The 23,180-nt window shown below is 36.7% G+C and overlaps 1 protein-coding gene across 1 annotated transcript in view; it reads left to right on the top strand.

Annotated features, from left to right (window-relative positions):
- POLN (DNA polymerase nu) overlaps positions 1-23,180 on the top strand; it is an 88,323-nt gene that overhangs the window by 18,050 nt on the left and 47,093 nt on the right. The window contains exons 13-18 of the mRNA XM_059470180.1: positions 348-404; positions 1,220-1,273; positions 1,497-1,562; positions 16,883-16,940; positions 18,436-18,513; positions 18,937-19,051. Coding sequence (XP_059326163.1) covers positions 348-404; positions 1,220-1,273; positions 1,497-1,562; positions 16,883-16,940; positions 18,436-18,513; positions 18,937-19,051 — 428 coding nt within the window. The remainder of the gene's footprint in view (positions 1-347; positions 405-1,219; positions 1,274-1,496; positions 1,563-16,882; positions 16,941-18,435; positions 18,514-18,936; positions 19,052-23,180) is intronic.

The raw sequence follows: 23,180 nt of genomic DNA, 5'->3' as shown, positions 1-23,180 counted from the left end.
CTTGCACTGGTGCTGTATAGCACAAAAACCAAACAAAGGGCCATAAATAGTACACACACATCTCACCCCAGTGTTTTCAAAGTTGCTGTGGGAAAGTTTTTATGTCTGTGTCTTTTTGTTCCTGTATAGGACAGGAGAAAATAAAATGGGAAGGAAAAATTCCCATCCTTCCTAATGAAGGCTTTCTTGGGGCTGGGATTGCTTGAGTGATAGCATCCTTCTGCCAGTATTTTGTCCATTCAGCTGGTAAAGAAAATTTCTTCCTCCAAAATGTATTCTGTTAAAGTTTGTTTAATAATAAAACTTCAAGTAAAGTATGCCAGTAATTCTCTTTCTTGATTTTGCAGCTGAATAAATTGCAAGATCTTCATCCCTTGCCTAAGATAATTTTAGAATACCGCCAGGTGAGCTGATACTTTTTCACAGAATGTAGTTGCATTAAAGCAAAATTTAGCAAGACAGAAAAATATTTATAGTTAAATAAATAAATAAGTTGACTAGCGAAAGCTCATTCCAATACTAATTTGAAGTCAGTATCCTTAAGACTTTTTAATTTTAATGCTTATTGTTGTTTTGCTCTATGTTCAATTTCAGCTTGCAAACAGCTTGTACAATGTTGCAAAGACAATTGGAAAACTTCAGTGTTAAATTTGTGTAGTGCTGTAAAGCATACTTAGGGCAAAATGTCTGTTTTTTGAGTTCTGAAGAAATGCTGTGCATAAAGTCAAAGAGATAACTGTTTATGGGGAATTTTGGGATGACAAGCCTCCTGAAAATCCTAAACTATCTAGTTAGTCTGCTCTCACACTTAATCATTATGGTTCCAGTGAATGAGCTTCCAAGAATTAAAAAAAAAATAAAAGTTTAAAAGTTTGTGGGTTTGTTTTTGGTTTTGATTTTCTTTTAAATTTGTTTGTGTTTTTTTGTGTGTGTTTTTCATGTAATCTATTGACCTGGGGACATAAGATATAAAATAATAAATTCCAGTAATTAATTTAATAGTATTTGCAAAGCTCTGTCTTTAGGTTATGACCAAGCATTTACCTAACTCACAGGAATTGGTTAAGCTGTCAGCGAGTATATCCATTATTTATTTGGATAAAACTGTCTTTAAAATAGAAAAGTCTACAAGCAGGATGCATTTGGAAATTAGGATCTTTAATTTGAAAAATCCCTTTTTTTATAAGTAAACATTTATCTTAAAGTTTATGTATTTTAGGTTCATAAGATGAAATCAACTTATGTGGATGGACTACGAACGTGCATGAAAAAGGTAGAAATATATGAAGTAGCTTGTAAAATCCTTAAAATATGTGAAATGATTGCAGTGTTTACAGTTTAAAAACTTTTATACATGGAAAATTTAACAGTATTTCTTTTGTATTTTATTGTTTTGATTGCAGTGAATTTTTGTTACTGATACTTATATCAAATAAAATATAGTTCTTTGTCTTCATTCTTTATTTTTTTCCATTTTTTACTTTACCCGATTACAGGGATTCATTTCCTCCACTTGGAATCAAACAGGAACTGTGACTGGCAGACTTTCAGCCAAACATCCTGTAAGTGAGGTTATTGGAAGATTTGCATTTTAATAGAAATGAAAAATTAATATTACTTGTACAAAATATGTAATGTTTTTAACACAAGAAATGTTTGTTTTCATGCAAGTCTAGCTGTTACTGTATTGTATCTAAATGGTGGACAGAAAAAGCTTATTAAATGGGTGGTTTACTGTAGGACATCTGTTCTTAGGCATATTTTGTGGTATGTGTGATTAGAATTAACATTGTTACCTGAAGGAGAGGAGTACAATTGTGAGCAATGGATGTACCTTGGACACTTCCTTGTCATGAATTCTGGTGTTCATGAAGCACTCCTTGTAAAGTATCAGTGGGCCCTGCAAAGTGGGTATTAGAGAAAGAAAGGAAGCTCTCTTCTTCTGGAATTTGGCTTCAGGCCTCATAGCAGCAAAGGGCTCAGCTGGCAGTGCTGGTGCTCTGGAAGTCTTGCTTATATGGCTGTGACACGTGGGCTCTTTGTGCTTCCTCTCTTGTCTGTGACAATCTCAATGTACATGCCTGAAATGTGTTTTTACTTTATGGACTGCTGCAGGCTTAGGTTACTTTTTTTTTTCTTGTTTTTTTTTTTTTTCCTTTCCACAAAGAGGCCTTTCAAGGGCTTACTTGAATGTGTTCTATGATCCCATTTCTCTTGGTGTTTATGACACCCACTGACCATTTGCTGTAGTTCAAAGGCCTTTGTGTTCCTCTCTTGTCACAGCCCGTGGCTGCATGGATGAGAGTGCAGGAGCTGGAGTGGGACAAGATGGGGCTGCAGAGCTCCAGGGGCTCGAGGCATAGGTGAGAGAACAGCAGAAGAAAAGTAGTGACTGTCCATCTGGGGACAGTTTCTGTTTGGTTTAACCATTGTCTTTTCTGCCAAAGACCTGCCCTCTGGCCCTGTGGGTGACTGGGGACAGATGCAGAGATGGGACTGTCCACAAAGGCTAGAGGGAATCTGTGAGGCTGTTATCCTTCTAACTTGTGCCCCAAAGTGTTGTCACTTCCTGTCCATGCAGATTTGGGTACTGCTTATCTCTCTGCAGGACCCAACCTTAAGCTTCATGAGCACAAATGGGATTAGGAGATTTCTGCAGGCTTGGAGAAAGGCCATGGTGTTCCACAGCTCTTTGTGGGAGCAGAGATTTAACTTTAACAGTTGTGAGCACTTTGCATGGATGGGCTGCTGTGGTTCCTGGCAAGTCCTGCCTGGAATGGTGACTTTGGTTTTCTGACAGAAACCTGTCCGGGGGGGTTCTCACCCTCACCACACTTGGTGACTTCCTTAGCTTTTCTTTCACCTGTCTTCACAGTTCATGTTTCATTTGCATCTTCCTACCCTCATGCTACATATTTCCATGCAATTTGTCATCAAACAATTTATAGGAAGTGCTTATGCTTTTTGCTGAGTAAAAATCAGTGTTTAGGATTCTGAATTAACAACAGAATGGGGAAGTGTTACTGCTGCTGTCATTTCTCATGCACCCAGATGGGAAAAACTGAGAGCAAAAGATGATCATGAAGGTCACAGTTTGCTGAATTCTCTGGAGTGAAGCACAGGCATTTCCAAGTCATAGCTGAACAGACAGCTGTCTTGAAAAACCACATACAACACAAAGTGACCTTTGGCCCATCATAGTAAAAAGGACATGAAATCTATTTTTCTTAAAAGTGGTTTTTGTTCAAAATAATGCTGCTAAAGTTAGCATCCAGGGTTGCCTAAGGCTGGCTTTTCCTTCTAAGGAAAAACATTGGCATGGCTTTTTTTGTTTGAAATGTTTATGGAACTTATACCATCTGTTTCTGAATCATTTATTGATATGGAAGATATACTGCAGTGCCCAGTCACTTTGCTAAGTGTTAAAGGATTGGGAAGATTCTTGCCAGAAATCATAAATATTGGAGATATTTTTGCGGTTACTATGATATTATGTCAAATTTTAGCTGAATTTTTTGCTGAGGCAGTTTATTTTTAACTGTTTTAAAATGCTTTAACAAGTGATTAAAGTAAAAGATAAGTGTGAATCACATTCTTTGACAATTCAAATGGAAAAACATCCCATATTCTGCAGTGCTTCTGAGAGATTGGATTCCAAGCAAAGATTTCTTTATTTTTCTTTTGTTTTGTAAAGAGGATGGATCTATCTGTCCTCTGTCCTGTAAGGCATTTAATGGAGTCCAGGAGAGATTTCCTTGTAGGTTTGAGGGGAAATGACTAGACATTGGATACAGAGCTGAATTTCTTTTTCAGATTAACTCTGTCATTTTCTTTCAGACAGTTCCACATTTGATGATGTATATTTTTGGCTTTATGTGGGTTTTTCTCAATAGATAAGTTTATTCACATGAATTTTTATGACTTTTGTGTTGTAACCACTTAGAGGGGGTTTCTTAGCAGCACTTTACTTCAGTGGCTCTCCATGTGTTCATCTATTTTAGTTTAACTTTACACTTCCTTTCTTCTCATTTGGTTTCTTCCTGTACAGAATGTATTCTGTATAAATCATGTGTTTTTCACACATAACTGTTAATGTATTTTTGCTAAACAATAACATGTATTATTGCATTTGATCTTGCAATCTCCTGTTATTGCATTGTAGATGTCTATTTGCTACTTTTGGAAAACTTGAGTATCTGAAACCTAAAAGTAATTGTAAACTCTACAAATTATTTTATAATGTATCCACATGCCAGTTTGTTGGGTTTTTTTCTCTATGATGGATTGCTTATGACTGTTTGGAGAATTAGGTTTATTATTTGAATGTGTTATTTTCAAATTGTTTTTGTATAAATGTATTAGTCTTGTCTACATTAGGATGCTTTTTGATTATATTACTCATAGATAACTTTTCTATTATATATATTTATGACATTCATAAAACTTGTTTATGTTTCTCCAGAGCCACCTGGAAATATCTCTTTTCAGTCTCTCATAGTTTAAAGCAGAAATAAATCAAGACACAAATGGAAAAGCATAAACCCAATTAAGATCAAGCCCCTTTCAGAATGAAAAGAGAGAAATCCTAACCTGAGATATAAAGATTGCATAAAATTAGATGTTATAATTTGGTTTAAGATGTAAATTTCAGTGCTAGAATCAGATATTCTGTATTAAGGTTTCTTTCCTCCAGGCTTCTGCAGCAGAGAAAACTGAAATGCTGCTAATGAGTTTATGCTTCTCTACTTCAGAAGATGTTTGTATCATTAAATTGAAAAGCATAAAGTGGTGGGCTTCAGGGAGCATTTCCTTCCTTTTAGTAACAAAAAGTTATACTGAAGATAAATAAAAAATTTTCACCTTCTTGAAGAAAGTGAAAAAAAAAAAAGTATTCTTGCTTTTCTTCAGGAAAAATGCTTTTATAGCTTGTCCAAGAAGGCAAAGAAATAAAAGAATATAACCTATCAAAGTCAAAGAAACATGTTAGCCTATAATTTGGAAATCAGGAATGTAATTTGAAAGGGTAGCTAATTAGGGCATATTAAATGTTAACATGCTTAAGGAAGGATCATAAAGAACCTGAAATATTGCATATATCTCAATCTCTTCCACAGATATAAGATTTTCTGGTGGTGAATGCATAATAGAGAATTGCATGCTTGTTTATTAGAAAATGAGTGTTGCAAGCAGTGTTTGGAATATGAATTATGAATTTAGCATCTGGTTTTCATTCTAAGGGGAGAGACTCCCTTGAAGTAGAGGCCCCTCTGAGCAATTGCCATCCAAAATGAGTCTGTTCTCTCAATTAACTTAGCAAACCAGTATTTCTGATTAGCCATACTGTATCTGTGTTATTTCCCCTCTGGGCTGTTTTTTTTGGAGTGAAATTTTTTCTAATTTTCTCTGAGATACAATGGAAATGTGGTTTTGGCATAGTTTTGGGATTCTGGACGGTGTGGATGGGATGCTGCTTGTTTGTCTCCCTTTTGTAGCAGAATCCCAATAGGTTTTCCATTTTGGCATCTCCACATGTGCACTCCTAGCAGGGTGGTCTGACAGAATTGTGCTCCCAAAGCTGTTGTGGCAGCTCCAAATTTCAGGCATTTTGTTCAAGGCCTTAATAAGGCTGCAGGCTGATGTGTGCTACTATAAATATTCTTTTTGGAAGTTTGAAGTCTGTGGTCACAATTGGATTCCAGCAGAAACAGGATATTCTGCAAGGTGTTTCAATAGTGATGGGATTCTGCACTGTCTTGTTTTATCCCTGCCCCTTTCTTTCACAGCTTTTAGAAGGTTTGGCAGAGGCTGGTGCAATGTGAGGAATCAGACACCAAGACTGGGAGCAGGAATATGCTTGCATTTTCCTTTTTTTGTTTAACCTCCTCCCTGAAATGAGCCAAGGCCTTGGCTGCTTTTGAAACTGCACTGATAGGAATAAGATTTTTGTAAACTTGCTTTCCAAAACATTTGCTTTCCAAATATACTGTCCAGCTGAGAAGATTACTTATGTAAAATGAAGACATTATATGGGCCTTACCTTTTCATTGATCTTGGAGTGTGTTTTCTATTTTTTTTAAAGTATGTTTATTGGAAAGCACTGGGGATAAAGACATGTCAGACACATTACAGGTTCATATAAAACATCTTGTCTAAAACTTCTATAATGTCATCTAGGCTAACAAAATCAGTTTTTGCTAAGTATTCCCTAATGTGGGCTTTGCTTATAACAAGGGTGGGTTGTCTTAGCAGATATGAGACTGTGTCTGTGCGTTCTTGGGCTTTTGAACTAAAGCAATTTAATGTTGTATTTTCTGGTCAGTACAAACCCCTGTCACTCAGATGAGCTGATGTGTTGTTAGAGAAAGCCAGAGTGTGCTTGCTGATTGTTGTGGTTGATTGGTGTTCTGTGAGCATCTTTTGCATTCAGAGCATATTTTTGTGCCATATTTCTTTTCAGTATGCTTATTCCAATACTCTTGAGTCATATGGTGGTTATTACTGCACTAATAGCACTAAAATAGTATCTCATTTTATGAGTAGAATTATGTTTTTATAGCTGCATTTGTTGTTGCTTCATTTTTTTAAGTTATCTTAATGAAGGCCTGAAGAAGCTGCATTTACAGTGTTGGAGACAGAAGTTCTCTATTTCCTCTTCCTCACTCATCACAGCTGAAATTCTGAGACAGGAAAATTGTACTTAAAACTGAGTGAATGGGCATGTTGACAAGCCTTTGGTCCAATGACATTTTCAGGATGAAATTTTACACTACCTTAACATTGCAATAGAAAGTTCTTAAGTATTAGTGTAACAACTGTAGTGTGGAAAGTCACTGTTGGTCACATTGTAACACTCATATCTGATGCTCCAGAACATCACTGTGTTGGTTTATTACCCAAATGCAGAAACAAGGTTTGCTCTTTGTTCTCTCAGCATCTGGACTGCAGTGTCCTTTTCTGTGATATATGCACATCTTTGGCATTCTCTGCTGTAATGCTCCTGATTTGTATAGATTCATTTACCTCATGGTGAGTGGGTGTATCCAATACATGGACAACATTTTATAGCACAATTTGACTCACTAAAGCTTGTAGCATCATCTGGGCTCTTATTCTTTAAAACAAGCAGTTCAATCCTGTCCTCTTCTGTTTGGGATCATCTTCGCATGTATAATTGTTCCATGTGTTATTTAAAGAAAGGTAATGTGCAGCTGGTATAAATCTACTTCCTTGCAGTAATAGCATAAAAGATACTTGCATTTTGTTTATGCAGGATAAGGTAGTCTGTCATTATTTCTTCTACAAGCTAAACATAAGCATAGAAATAAACAGAGGAATTAAAATTGGCTGCTCAAAAATGAAAGATTCTATACAACTTGGAAAAATATCAGCCAGAGTATTTTTAGCATATTATGAAATATTGACTATGGAGGCTGAAATCTTCCTTCACTGTCCTTTAGTTTCTGGCAAAAGAAATTCTCAGAGAAGCTTAAATTTGTAGAAATAGGGAAAAAAAAGTTCCTCTAAAATCTTCCTATGCTTGAGAGATGACAGCACTGCATACTTCCACTTGTTTCTTTGGAATTAGAGGATAATATATTTCAATCCAGTATGTATAAATTAAATTGTCAGTACTGAGCATTTACTGCTACTGAGTGGACATTGCTAACATTGTTGATTATATGCTGATTCATTTTACCCTTTAAATGGCCTTTGCCAGTGATCTTTTGGGAATGCTCCAGGTAAAAGCTAAAGCTATGATTATGTTTTAGAAATTCACCTTGGAATACAGCTACTACTACTGGCAGGTTATTTTTCTCTATAATATGATTGGAGCACAAAGCTAACAAGAATCAAAATTAAAATCATCCTTGCTAAAAAGCTTGTTTTGATTAATGTAGCTTTTACTACCTCACAGATTCAAAGGTGTTTTAATGTAAAGTAATTATAGTAATATCTATTACTGGAAGTATTCTGTTACATGAGTTAGTCTATGCACTTTGGGGTGTTTCTTGGAATTTTATTAAGTTTGATTCCATGTAATCTGAGAATAGTTTAAGAGCAATATTAGCATGGAGTTCAGCTTGCAAGAAACAATTAATGTCATTCACTGATGTCTGTCACAGTCATTGTTCTGCTGCTGTTTATCCATTCACATTTCAACTCCTGTCAGGGCACTTCTCTTGTGCCTGAGGTTGGCATGTGCAGCATCCCCTGATGTCCCCACTGGGCCTCTGTAAGCTCTCAGGAGTTTCATGGAGCCCATGTCCTGCTGAGGTAATTTTTACTGTCCTCATCCACAAGACATAAGATTGCTGAATCTTCAGCAATGTGCACAAATACATGTGTGATCCTTATATTAAATATCTCTGTGTCTATTTGTTATTAAGTTTTCTGTTGGAACTTCTTGTGAATTGATTAAGATTTTAGAAATTCTGCCTGATGTTTTTTTTGGTGTTCATATGAAGCACTCCATTAGAGAGAGTTTTAGATATACACTGTAGGAACTACTCAGTGCTTGGAGACAGAACATTTGAAATAAAAATCTCAGACACACAAATTATGTCTTGTGTTACATGCTCTCAAAAGGGGAAAGTGTTACTATATTTCTCTGATGGCTGAATTCCTGTTTGCAAGGACAAAATGCAGTCTTAACTCCATCTCAACATAGATTTCATGTTTAAATAGAGCAGAAGTATTTAAATAGTTTATTTTGCTATGTAGTGTTCTTCTACTGTACAATTATCTTCCAATTTCTATCTAGGAAAAAATTAAAATATCTAAGAGGTTGGACAAGAGCAGAAGTGAAGAATGATTTAAAAAATGGTTTATAGGGGAAGATCAAAGGTTAGGTAGATTGAAAAAGACTTCTTGTCTTGGATGGACCAGGTTTCACATAGTAATGATTTTCCAAAGCTTTGTCATTGGCATTCCAAAGAAATTCAGGAAAATTATCTCAGTAGCTCTACATTCCTATTATATTCATCTTTCTCTGCTGACAATTATTTTTATTTCTGTGTCAATAATTTTCCATTAAGTGGAAAATTTACCAATTCTTTATTTCCTCAGCAACCTTTCATAAAGCCTCAGGAAACTTTGTGCAGAGTTTTGGATATGGATGTGCTCTCTCAAGCTGGGAACAGCAGTAGAAAAAAACCAGTGGTTTGTACAACAATTGCTTAAGATGGACAGAATAGGACTGGGGTCATCTTGCTGTCACCCCTGTGGCCTTGCTGTCCATAGTTCTCCTGTCCCAGCATGATCATGTGCTGGCTCTGACTCTTGGGAATTTACAGTTAAGGGCCACTTCTGTAAAGTCAGGGACTGTCCTTTCCTCATTGGGAGCAAAGAGATGTTACTTACTTGGGTTTCCTTAACTCCTTCAACCAGCCTCCTGTTCACAGCCTTTTAAGAGGAATTCCCTGCAAACATATGCTCAGTAAATTCCTCAGTATGTGGAACAATCTTGTTTGAGATGCTAAATTTTACCCTTTTCATAAAACAACTGTTACATCTTTTCTTTTAACAGTAAATTCCTCCAGCCTGGAAATCTTGCAATTTTTTGTGCAGTTAGAGGTCTGGTGTTTCTACCTTTGGACAATATTCCCCTGACACTGTTTGCTTCAAAGCTATAATATGCAGCTTATCTAAAACTGTACAATATTTGCCATCTCCAGCTGCCACTCAAGGAGTTATCTCTATGCCTTAGCATTGGATTTTTTCACCAAAACCAAGTCACATCTCCTTGGGGTTCATCCCAGAGTTTGAGCTTCCATATTAATGAATATTAGTGTAATAGAGCTGGTATTCTGTATATATTTTTCTTTCAGGAAAATGAAATTAAATAAGTAATAAAATGTAGTCAGTTTGTAGATGGGGAACAAGAGCAGTCTTTTTCTCTTGCAAGATACAAAGAGCTGTGTATATAGAAACTTCCTTGCTTGCTGTGCAAAGGTGAAAGTTTGTTACAAAACACAGATTTTAATCAAAGCAGTGATTAAATTTTTTTTTTTCATTTTAAAAATAGCTCATCAAAACCTTTTTCATGTGCTGCTAAATCTTTATTATCTGAGATCATTGTCAGGTCTAAATTTCAAGGAATATGGCAAAAAGATAATTAGTTGTAGGTAATCAAACACTATTCTTAGAGCCTACTCTCTGAAGGAAGAAGTCACGAATTTTGGTTGCCCTTTTTTCCTTCCTTGTGCTCACATCTTTCAAAGCTGATTAAGCTTGTGGGAATGGGATGAATAACTTCTAAGTTTCTGATGTCTAAAAAACCTTGATAATTCCTTGCTGCTGGTAAGGCAAGAGGGTACTGCCTTACCTTCGATTGATTGTTCTCTGCTGAAAAGTGCAAACTGGGACCCAAGAAAAGAGGAAATCCTTCTCCAGAAGTCTTTATGGTTCTGTGGTTTTTGACAAGGAAAATAGATGTCCTTAATTTTCCCCAAGCCACTAGATGGCGATTGCAGACAAGTCAAGGTTTGCTAAGGAATGCATGTACCATCCATACCAGGCTGGTATTGCTATGGTGACTTTGTTCATTTTCCTATTTTCTATGTTTATTGAGATCCATGCCAGATTTTAAAAATTAGATCTTCAGACTGTCTGGAAATTGTGTTTCATATAGAAGTCACAAAAATAGCTGTTTATTCCTTTGGAACTATTAATTAATGCTAGTGTAGGCAATAATTAAATGTGGCAATTTTCCAAAAAGTTTTTTTAAATTATTTTTGCTGTGTAATTTCTCATGAGTGAGTTGCCTCCAGCTTTGGAGGTGCCAGATAAATTGAGTGAGTTTGATGTTGTGAGTGCCCTCAGTCTTTTCATTCTGCATTGCAAAGATGCTCTTCTAGGCAGGGTGCAGTTTTCCTTGCTAGTTCTCCAATACCTTTGGCCTTTAACAATGGAGCAAGTGAAGTGTTGATGGTCAAGGAAAGCAGTTCACTGAACCTGTGCTTAAATTTCTTCTCAAACTGATTAAATGAGATGTGAAAGCACAATTTATGACCAGGTGTGGTCCCATGTAGAACAACAAAAGACAAAGAAGTGAGAAAATTTTGAAGAAGCAAATAAACTGGAGAAAACAGTAAAGAATAGCAAGAAATAAAAAAAAATAGCAATTAGATTTTTTTTGAAATGTAATTAGAAATTTGGAATGTAAAGCTCAAAGGAGTTGTCATCCAACTATCTATTAGTATTGTAATGAAGTCTGGTCTTACAGACCAAAGTCTTGCTTCTGCTCTAAAAGTATTACAATGCTAGTCATCAAACAGATGCTGTGGATTTAAAAGCTTACTTTGTGTTTTATTGTGTAGAGCTGAGTTGGTGTTCAAAGAGAATAGTTGTGGCCTAATTATTCTAATAAACTTTCTGGAGAAGAAGTTGCTAAGAGAAATAACAGGAACTTTTGAATGGTAATGCTTCAGTTTTTGCTGGAATGCTACATTTCATGAGAGAAACTAGAATTTTGCTGTTCTGAACTTTTTTTCAAATGAAAAAGAAAATATGTGTATTTCTCAAGTATGAGGAAATAATTGGTTTCCTGAAGCAAAATCTATTAGAGCTATTCAATCTAACAAGATCACAGTCCCAGTAAATGTTATTGTTTACAAGAAATGCAAGTAGCTTTTGCTATTTGTTAGCACTGGTAGCCACTGTAAAACAATAATTAATTCCATTATTTTGCTCTTGTGCTTGGCACTGTGCCTCACTAACAGCAGGTGGATTGGTCACCACATCAAAGGATATGTACATGACTTTACCTGTCTAACTCCTTCCTTCTATCTGTTTGGTCTAACTCCTTGGCTATTTTTTAATTTCCCTTGTGACACATCCATCCTGTATATATTTATGAATGGATATTCTTATCTTAGTAGGAAGTTTTGTCTCTGTTCTTATTTTTAAGTAAGCTCTTAGAACAGTGAGGGAATTAGTCAGAATCAAATGCCCACAGAATAGTCAGGAGCCACCTCTGTGCATTCCCATTTATTTCAGTACCTACCTACCTGTTACATTGCTTTGTTCCCCTCCCTGCAGTTTGTAGGGCTTCAGAATGACATATTCCATAAAGCTTTAGAAATGCAGATCTGGGTAATTATAGATTAGTGAGCCATTTTCCAGAAAAAAAAAAAAGCTTGTAACTATTGATGATGCCTTTGTATACAGACATGGATGTGTATTCTGAGTCACTGGGGCTGACTGAGGTTACTTGTTCAAAATAACAATTTATGCTATTAATAATGTAAATGGGGAGGAGGAGAGATGTAGGGGTTAGCTGAATCCATATAAAAAACTGAAAGAAGAATCAGAGTATAGGAAATACAAACAACAACCCTACTTGATGTAGAGTAAGAAAGAATTAAAATGCACCACCAGCCTCTGTGATTAGGTGAAATCTAACTTCACTGACTTCAAAGGTCATTTATCCAATATATGTCTGTATACTGTAGTTCTTGGAAGGAACTGAAATAATATACTGGTTTTAATCTAGGAGGGAATGAAAATATCAGTGGCAAATGAAGATGCAGAATTTTGGATACCAGAAATAAAAAGCTCAACAGAGTTGAACTGACTGAGAAGAAACTCATAAAACTGGGACCTGCTTATTTGATTTTGATGAGGGATTGTTTCATTGATGATTCTACTTTCCTTACATATAATGACTTTCCTTATGGATTAGAGCATTGCTTATTGAGGCTTGCAGCTGTGTTTGTGAGGCTTCAAGAGAGACACCCAAACCCCATCAGTTCTGAGCCTCCTTGCCAGGACTGCTGGAGATTGTCTGTTGAGGATTTGAATATCTCCAAGGGTAGAGGTTTTGGAACTTCTCTGGGCAGCCTGTTCCAGTGTTTGACCACTGACACAGCAGAAAAAATTTTTTACATTCAAATGGAATTTCCTGTAATGGTTTCTGATTGTCACCTCTTGTCCTGTCGTTGGGCATCAGTGAGAAGAACCTGGCTTCATCTTCTCTACATGCTCCCATCAGGCACCCTGAGCAGAGGACAAGGATCAGTCTCTTGTCCTGCTGGTGATGCTCTTCCTGATGCAGCCCAGGGTGCTGTTGGCCTTCCTGAGTACAAAGCTCATTGCTGGCTCACGTTCAGCTTGCTCTTCACCATGATCCACAGGTTGTGTTCTGCAGAGCTGCTTTCCAGACTTTGAACCCTGTGAGACCCTGCCATCCTGTGTCTCCAGCTGCCTGAGGTCCCTCTGAATCACTCATCTGCCAAGCACTGCTCAGGGTTTTGGATTGCCTGCCATCTTGCTGAGGTTGCATCAGTCCTGTGATCCAGGTCATAGATGGGGCTGCTGGACCTTATTTGCCCCTGGGCTGCTCCAGCAGTGACTGACTGTGGGATCTCAGCACCTCAGGACGGAGGTGCAGAGTGGCCGAGACCACCCTTGGGGGGCTCGGGAGTCCTGGAATGTTGCCAGAAGTGTCTGGTGGCTGGACTTTGATCCTACAAGGGAGATGACACCTGTATGAGGATGGGAGGATTTCACTGGGTGAATGGTGAAGGGATAGGTTAATTAGAGTGTAAGACACAGGGTTTAGGATTTCTGTACAGGGGGGTCTAAAGAAGTAAGATGGAGGAATTGGGGCGTGTCCTCTTCTTCTTCTTCTTCTTCTTGGCCTCCATCTTCTGTGGTGATGTTGGCACTTTGGGATTGGTTATTACTAAAAGTGCACTGGTTAATAAGGGTAAAAGGTATTGGGGAAAAATGATAAATATTGTATACGTAACTTTGAGTATAAAGATAGGTGACCACCCCGGGGGCTCTCAGTGTGCTCATGGCTGGCTTGCTGTGCAGATCTCTGTTGGGCCGAGAGAAAATCTTTTAGATAAACAATTAATAAACACCGAGACCGAGAAAAGATCTGAAGTCTCTTCTCGTCCTTTGAAGCGTCGGCTCTTCAAGGCCATCCCTGGGCCTTTCCAGGCCACCTAAACAGCCGAGAAACCGACAACTGACCTCCAGCTGTGTGACTGCACCTTTGTGCCACTCACCAAAGCCCTTTGGAGCTGCAGTTCAGCTGGGTTTCAGTCCACCTCACTGTCCACTTATCTAACTTGTACTTCAGCAGCTTCTCTGAGGCTTTTATGAGTGAGTGTTTTAAAAGCCTTGCTGGAGTCAAGGTAAACAACATCTGCTGCTCTCCCTGCCTCCACAGAGCTGCTTACTGCATTGCACAAGGTGTCACTGGTTAAACATGATTTCCTCATTCTAAATCCATGGTGACAACCCTAGATCATCTACTTGACTTTAATATGTTTGCAGATGTTTTCTAGGTTTATTTGTGCCATCATCTTCCTGGGAACTGAGGAAAAGCTCATTGGCCTGTAGTTTTCTGCATCTTCCTTCTTGTCCTTGCGGAAGATAAGAGTGACAGCTGCTGTCTTCAGAAATCTGCCCTGATTATCACAGCCTTTCAGACCTATTGAATCTGGGATTTGGGCTTCATCTATCCTTTTATCAGTTGGAAGATAATTTTGGATTACAGTGTTGTTTTTAATATTTTAAAAAATAATTCTAGGATTTTCTTGTTAATTATCTACTAGAATAGCTTAATCTTTTTTTTTTACCCTCACTCAGAAACAATGAAGAGAGGTGTTATAATAGTAAACTTCCACAACCAGCTTTTCCACCACACCTTTTCAAGTTTTCCTTCTTGTCTGTTGAAACATGATTTTTCAGAGAGGGCAATTTTGTTTCTTTGTAGGTTCTAACAAGATGTGGATGCCCTTTTCTAACAGTAAGGGATAACATTCACATCTCAGATTGGATGGTCTGTGAAGTTTTTGCAGAAAGACTTGAAATGTACACATAAAAACAAAACTACAGGTTATATTTTGTAGTGGTAGAGCCAGTAGAGGTAGAATCCGTGGCTATAGAGGGATTCTATGCAGCCTGTTTAAACCAGCAACTTGCCTAAAATTAATTAATCTAAAATTAGATGAGAGGGATGTGCTGAACTATTCCAATAGCTTAAAGATGAGCATTACAACTCTCATGTTTCTTGACTTACCTCTTTTCTGAGGAGCTAGTCAAATTATGAGGTGTTAACTAATTTACAAGTGAAAACACATTTTGCAATTGTAATTACTGGTGTTTCCCAGAATTATTAATAACACTTTTAAAATTGAGTTTAAGGTAGACTTTGTTCATATGCCCTCAATGTAAACAAGATAGCAATATAGTGATTGATTTTTACATTGTTGATAGATTTTGAAATACTTTTTTTTTTTTAATTCACTTTGTTCAGGATTTTGAAGCTAATGAGACAAGGAAAAATATCAGTGAGAGTAACTATAAACAATTTTAACCTGTGCTGGAAATTACCTAAGTACATATCACAATACCAGTGTAGAGTCAAATGAAAAGCCCCTCTCCATCCTATGTTAGAATGGTTCTATAAATCATAGTTAAAATATATTTTAATTTGTGTAAAATTAGGCTCCCACATTCATTCATGTCCAGGTACATAATAATGGACTAAATTTTCTGAGTTTCTGAGGATCTACTAGATTCCATGGCCACTTGGACTGCATATTATTCATAGGAATGAATACTAGTTCTCCCCATCTTGTTGTTAGTGGAAATCAATAGCTGCCAGTGGTAGTGTTAGTTTTGTGTATAGATTAAATAACCACTTGCTTCAAAAATGACTTCAAAATATGCATTACCGTAAGCATTGCCACAACTGTGTTTTTAACTGTTTCTAGATGCTAAAGAATAAAATATTCCAGTTGGCAAGTGTTTCTTCTGAGTATTGATGGACTAAGAGGAGTGTTGCTAATTTTTACCCATGCTGTGAAAATATTCTGTATTTTGTGTGGTATTTTCCTATCTCTCTCTGTAGGATGCTGTGGCAGGTGTTCAACTTGAGTACATTTAATTGTACATCTTTAAGGGTGGTACTCATGCTAGGAATGGCACTGTTGTGGTTTGGGGGTTTTGTTCTTTTGCTTCTGCTTTAGATTTCAATAGCATTTGCTGTCTGATTACATCCCTCTTAAGTTTAAAATAACAATTTTGAGTTGAAAATTGCATAGAAAATGATTGTTCTGATTTGGAAATTATATAGCACTATTCCCACTCTCTGAACTTTCAGTATTGCATAATATTAGTATGTTCCTCTAATTCCTGAACCACTTGCAAATTAATTACATGGAATGGCAAAATCAGAGCTTGATACACATTCTCTTGTCATGTGTAGCTTTTCTAGATAAAGAAGCATAATGACACAAAATAACAGAAAGGAGTTGTCTTGTGCATCTTTGATGCTTTACTGGAGGTGTATGAACCCAGACCTTGAAAAAAAATTTGCTGCTGATCCTAGACCTGCATATTGGTTGATAAAATTAGCTCTAGTTTTTAACCTGTACTGATGTGCTGTAGACAATAAATGGTTCCTTATTTATCCTGCATTTAAAAATAGTAGGAATAGATACTAGAAAAAATCCAAGAGGCTGAAGAATATTCAGCTCCTTTAGCCTGCAGACAAGATTCACATGTGTTCTTTTCTCAAAAGTAATGCAATATAACTAAAAGACACAGGTTAAAACAGGAAGAAAATTCTTTTTTATTGGATTACTAATTATCTTCTATGGTGCATCCAGAGATTAGGCTTTGAAATGGTCACAAGCGAGTAATTGTTCTTAGAATCTTCCAATTTTTATGGAAGAAAAAATATTCAAAAGTATATACAGGTGCAGAGGGTGAAGATTCCTTTGGAAGGCAAAGTGGTTAATCTTTCTTATTATATGGGAAAAAGTTGTTGGCACTAGTATCACTAATGCTGGTAATAAACTGTTCCTAATCATATTTTAATACATTTTCACTTACTAAGCAATTTTATTCTTCCTGTTTGTAGAACATTCAAGGTATCTCTAAACATCCGGTTACAATTGCAAAGAAACAGTACATAAAAGGTAAACTGTGTTTTTATTAAGATGAAAAGACAGTTTTATCTAATTATTTTACTGTGTGGTATTATATTTTGAAGCAAGCTGATAGGTCCAGCATTAAATATCAGATGATCAATGCTTTGTTATACATTAGCATTTAAACCAATTACTTTTTCTAATGTTCCTGAAAAAAACAATTGATGTTTCAGCACTGATTTAAATAGTTACAAGCTTTTAGATTTTTTTTGTTTTCCTCACTTTTTCCAAATGAAATTATACATCTTAAATACCTTAAATATCCAGGGATGATTTTGTGTGTTTAGCTCGTAAGGCTTTGCCTGAGTCAATGTTTAAGCTGGGCCGTTTTAATCATACTCACAACTAAACACCAGTAGTTAGTCAGATGTGTTGTTTTTGATAACAGATGTGTTAAGGCAGATGATTTAAGGCAGATGGTTCAGAGAGAATCAAAGTGGAGTCTAGAAAAGCATGAGCCAAGTGATAAAGAGAGAAACCCATAGAGCAGACTCAAATATAAGAAAGATTTTGGAACACACATTCTCCTCCTTGAATGCCTGCGGCCACAGCTGGGCAGTGCTGCTCAATGTTTTTCTGCTAAGGTCAAGCTTTGCCTTTTCACAGCTTTTCACTCCCTGTGTTGGAAATAATACAGGTCATTAAACAGGAGGCTAGAGAAGATAATATAAAATTTTGACAGCAGTTTTATTTTATCTACATGAGTCATTTTTATAAGTATTTTTTCAAAGTTGCTATTAAAAACTGTGTCAGCAGGGGCAGCATAAACCTGAGGTGCTGGGCATAACTGTGGCACATGAAACTTTCTGGAGACTTTGTTAATCATCTTATATGCTTCTCAAAAATGTATTTCTATGTTTTTCCTGTATCAAGACACATTTTTTTCTATTTTCTTCACTTTTATGCTGACCAGATCCTGTTGCATTTCAAACACCATCCCTCCCTACACTATGTCAAGTGATATTCCCTGGATGCATTCAGTTTCTAGTACCTTGTGTTAGTGTTTCATGATATTATTGGGGATTTCTGTCATTACAGTTTGGATGCCTATGACAGCTGTATGTTCTCAACATTATATTCCCCTACCACCTCAGAATTTGGTTATTAATACATTGCTGCAGCATGTTTAAAGATAAAAAAATACTTATTTTTACTTATTTTTGTAGACCCTTCTTTATGAATGCATCCTTTATTAAGTGATCTGTGAATAATGTTAGTTATTGTATATATTTGATAGCTTGTGTTTAGGAAAGGGTTTGGATTTGAGAAAGGAAGTCAGCAGTACTGCAAGGGTGGTGAAGGTAAAGTTGTACATGACTGATATAGTGAAATAATTTTGATGCTGGCAGTTGGTGCTCTGCTAGTTTGCTTACACTGCCATTTCTATGGTGTTGGCTGTGTATTTGGTATAAAACCTTCTATGGTTTGCAGCACAGTATTTTTGAGCTGGTGTTTGGGATTTAAATGTGGATCTCCTCTTTAGGAAAAGAAGAGGACATAATAACTATTTCCCCAAGAACACTGTTTGTTTCAAAAAAAGGATGTACATTTTTAGCAGCAGGTAAGAGAGAGAGTGAATTATTATTCTCATGCATATTAATAGTCACAGTTCTCTCATGTCTTTTTCCCCTCTCCTTTGGATGACATATTTTACAAGATGTCAAATCCCTTAGTAACAATTAATTTTGTTATGTGATGTGTGTTCCTTATTATGTTTTGGAAGTGGATGATGTTTTTGCCTTGTGAATAGAAATAGTTAATAATATTAATTGACACATGAAGATAATGAAGGACTGAGACACTTTGTGATCCATAGCCGGAATATAGCATCTTCAGGATGAGCTTCTTACAGGCACCTGCCTTTTTTGAAAATGAAGAAATGATTGACTACTCCAGGCTTGCATTTTACTTTGTGATACTCTGGTTAAAATGTAGGTATGTTTTTATTTTAGAGCAATAGATGCATTTTAACACTGTTTTCTAGACTTTTCCCATATTGAGTTAAGGATCCTTGCTGACTTATCATCTGAACCAGAACTTCTGAAACTGTTCCAAGAACCTGAAATCAGCGATATCTTTACTACACTGGCTTCTCAGTGGTAAGATTAAATGTTGCATATTTTAATAGTAATTAGACAAAATATTAAGAATAACCTAAGCTATTTTATTACTGCATAATGATAACAAAAGACAGTATTTTGTTACAATATCTATTCTTCATACTATTTTAACACTATGAATTCCCTTCTGTCTTTCTGAGCCTTCTCTTCTCCACATATCAAAACTCTGCAATCCAACTGGCCAGTATGAGCCTTGTGGCTAAAGCTGATGCAATGATATATTGTGAACAGTGGTTGCTGATGGCTTCCTCCTTCTATTATTTTTAACCAATTCTTCTAAAAAATCCAGAGCAGCACTTAGAGAGGTTATCCATCTAAAAAAGCAGAACAGTTTTTCTGAGTAGCAGTACAAGCATTATTGAAATTTACGTAGATATCCAATAGAAGTATTGGAATCATATTACATATACTTGAGAAACAAAGACTAGAGCTTATGGAATTTCTTTTGAACTAATAGGGTTTAGTGCTTCCATATTCTGGAATTATTTGGAAAAGGTGCTACCCCAATCATTTAAAAAAGGTAGATATTTTAATCTCCATATCTATATAATTATTTACTAATCTCTTCAGTATGCCAATTAAAATATTAACTGTCAAAAAAGATGAAATAGTAGTCACTTAGCTGTTGAAGGAATTTTATATTGTTGTTTATATCATGGTGATGCCTAAAAACTTCACTTGAGACTACTACTCCATTGCACTCAAAAGTGCATGAGCATTCAATAAGTGCCAGGGTAGATGTCAAGAAACTTGTGGTTTCAACAGATAGGTCAGAAAAAAATTGAATAGAATGCTGTAGCATAAATCTGTTTGAACAAACTGTAGATCATGTAAATATTATGCACTTCGCTTATTTTCTTTGTCTCCCCCTCTTTTTTATCTTTTCATCTCCATTTTAGTTGGAAGATTGTTAGCTGAAAATGAAAGCAAAAATACCTATGATTGATTGAGCTCAGTTCTCATCCTACAGTTTCTAAATTTTTGCAGGCATAGTGTTCCAAACATGGTACTTCCTGCACACTTCCATAGTTCACAGAATCTTAGAATCCTAGAATGCTTTGGGTTGGAAGGGACCTTAAAGACCACCAGTTTCCAGTTCCCCTTCCATGGGCAGGGACCCCTTCCTCTATCCCAGGTAGTTCCAAGCCCCATCCAACCTGGCCTTGAACACATCCAGGGCCGGGACATATTTGTTAATATGTTCTGAATCTGTACAAAGAAAGGGAGCTCACATTATATTTATTCTGCTACCAACAACTGTTTCTACTTGAGATGTATGCATTCTGGGAGAACAAAACTCCAGACCACAACCATTCCATGAAATATATCTATGGAAAGTTCACCTTTTTTCTAAAGTTTCTTAGAAACTTCTCTTGATACTGTAATCAATTCATAGCTCTAACTCGATATCGCTGGAACCTCATGATGGAGTTAAATGCTTATTTTAGTTTGATGATTTATTGGAAATGTATGCATGAAGATGAGTCAAATTTTGTCTCAGCTCTGGGCACTGCTCCAGGAATACCATTCTATTCAGCAATCTCACGGCTCTTGGCAGCCATCAACCTCTTGCAGTTGCTACACGGTAACTTTAAATTTAATGAAGAATTACAGGCAAATATTTTTATCAGACAGAATTGTCATGGTGTGTCTACAAAATAATTACATAATGATTCTGCTGACTCTACTCTCAAGCTTCAGTAAAGCTAATTCTTGGAAGAAACTTTCTATTGAATCTGTTAGATGACTTATGAATCACAGAAACACGAAGGGCGTGTTTAATCTCATCTAACCTTGGACATCTGTCACATACTTGGAGAGGTTCATTTGGCAGACTGCTGATATGCCCTGTGTAATAATATCAGTTGCACAATAAAAATGTTGAGTTCTCAGTTCTTACCATTGAGAACAAAGTAGGTCTGGGGTGGCCAGCTTAAATGTGGACATCTGTATTTGTTCTGACAAATTGAATTCCTCCTGTTGGGTCAGTTCCTACTGAACTCAGCTTGGATTTTTGAATGTTGTCCTTAATTTCTTTGGCACCAAAGAGAAGATATAAAATTACAGGCTTCACAAATGCTTTCTCATTCCAGATATTTATTCTTCTTTCAGAGTCTGTAGTTGATTCTACTGACCGGTAATGAGAAGAACAAAATAAACAACAAATCTTTTATCTCTTCCTGGTCATCTGCTTTTCTCTGGGTCTTTATCCTTTAAAATCTGTGCAACTGATACACCAATGGGCATAGCAAAAGTTTTGTTCTGTTTGAAGGAATTGTGTGTTTTACTATTTGTCTTTCCTGACATATTTTGTACAATTGGAAAAACCTTTACAAAAAAAGGTTTTTTCTCTACAAGATCTATAAAGAATGGATTAGTTTCTGAAGCTCCCTCTCCAAGGACGAAAAATTAGGTTAGTGTTAGTATCTAGTAGCATATCAGCTTCTGAATGCATGTCAGGTGGTATCTTTTAGCAGGTTTTCTATATCTAAAAATCCTTAGTCTGATAAATATTAAATCATAAATAGAGAAGAATATATTATTGGATAGAAATCTGAGCCACACTCCAGAGTCCAGCCAAGTTTTGTATCAGTTTATTCATTTATTTTTTCTATACTTCATAGCTTCTTCACTGAAACATGACTCTGGTCCTTAGCTGCCCTTCAGACTAAAGCCTTCAAATGAAATCCAACCTTTTTAAAAACTTTCACAGGCTTTTTATAGCATTTGGCAGGAAATACACATGGGTGGGCAGTTTCTGCAAAGAGGTGAACTCTCTGAGTTCCTGATTAAATTAAGATCTCTCATGTATAAAAGCTTTCCTTTCACAACTTGGTTTGGTATTCTGTGCTGTGACTCAGCCTGTCTCTGGTGCCTTAGAGATACATTTCTCTTGGATCCCTGTTGGATCCATGTTTCTGCTAAACGTCATTCATATGGAATCTTTACCCTGGTCATCAGAGCAGGTAGAAGTGTGTGTCAGCCCAGGCTGTGTCTGTACATGGTAGTAAAGGGCTGAGTGAAATATAAACTGCCAAGCTAAAATTCACTCATGTGCAACACACTACCCAAACTAACCCCAGTGAGAGGCAAGACTCCTGCCAGGCTGAGCTGGATCTTGTGCTACTCTGGTGAGCTTGCAGAGACAGCTCATTTCAGGAGTAACTCAGCTCCAGCATTCTGTGCCTCCCTGCTCTGGGCTCAGCTGTTTGCTGAAGACACTGCTTGCTGTAGAGTGTTTTTGAAGTATTGTGTATTCCCTTTGGCAGAGCTGTCTTGAAGTGGCCATTCAGCTAAAACTGTCAGAAGCTGCAGTTAACTTCCACAGAACCACAGAATGGTTTGTGTTGGATGAGGCCTTTAAAGATTATCTAGTTCATCCCCTTGCTATGGGCAGGGACATCTTCCACTAGACCAGCTTGCTCATCTCTGCCTTGTACAGCCAATATATTTTCTGATCATCTAACATAGTTACTCCAGCTAAAGCTAAGGTGATAGAGATTTTGATGGTCACTTGTATATGCTTAGTGCTCTTCTTCCTGTTTTGCTGGGATGATGAGGTATTATCTTACAGTGAGTCCTCTGTTATGTCCTACAAAGAAAAAGCTTTAAAGACAGGTCAACACCTGCTATTACAGCAACACCAAGAGTGCATTACGTTAATGACACACTGAACACATGGCAAAATTTCAAGGCTTGCCTAAACTTTTAAAAATTCGTGATATAATGGATTCTTGCTACCTGCGAGTTCACCTTGTGTTCTGTTGCCTTGATGGCCTGTGACAGTCATAATCCTTTTAAATCCAAATCATCATCCCAGTGCTGAAGGTGACAAGAGCTGTCCTGGCAGCTGTCTGACCAGCCAAGGGACCCAACTGCCATTAGACATCCTGATGACAACAAACCTCAGTGTGAACTTTCTCTCACCTCTTTAGCTTTTACAGAATAAATGAAAAATAAGTAATTCTGTGTAATTTAAAATGCTCTTGATGTGCATATCTTAAAATCACTTTCAAAAATAGATGCTGAAAAATAAGTTTGGTCTTTTAGGTAATCTGCACTTTGCAAAATTTAGTAATTTGGGGTGTAATGATTAGCTGTCTCTTTC

Source organism: Ammospiza nelsoni, chromosome 4 (genome assembly GCF_027579445.1).
Source record: "Ammospiza nelsoni isolate bAmmNel1 chromosome 4, bAmmNel1.pri, whole genome shotgun sequence".
In the NCBI taxonomy this organism is placed as follows: domain Eukaryota; kingdom Metazoa; phylum Chordata; class Aves; order Passeriformes; family Passerellidae; genus Ammospiza; species Ammospiza nelsoni.
This window is presented reverse-complemented; position numbering and strand designations above follow the sequence as displayed.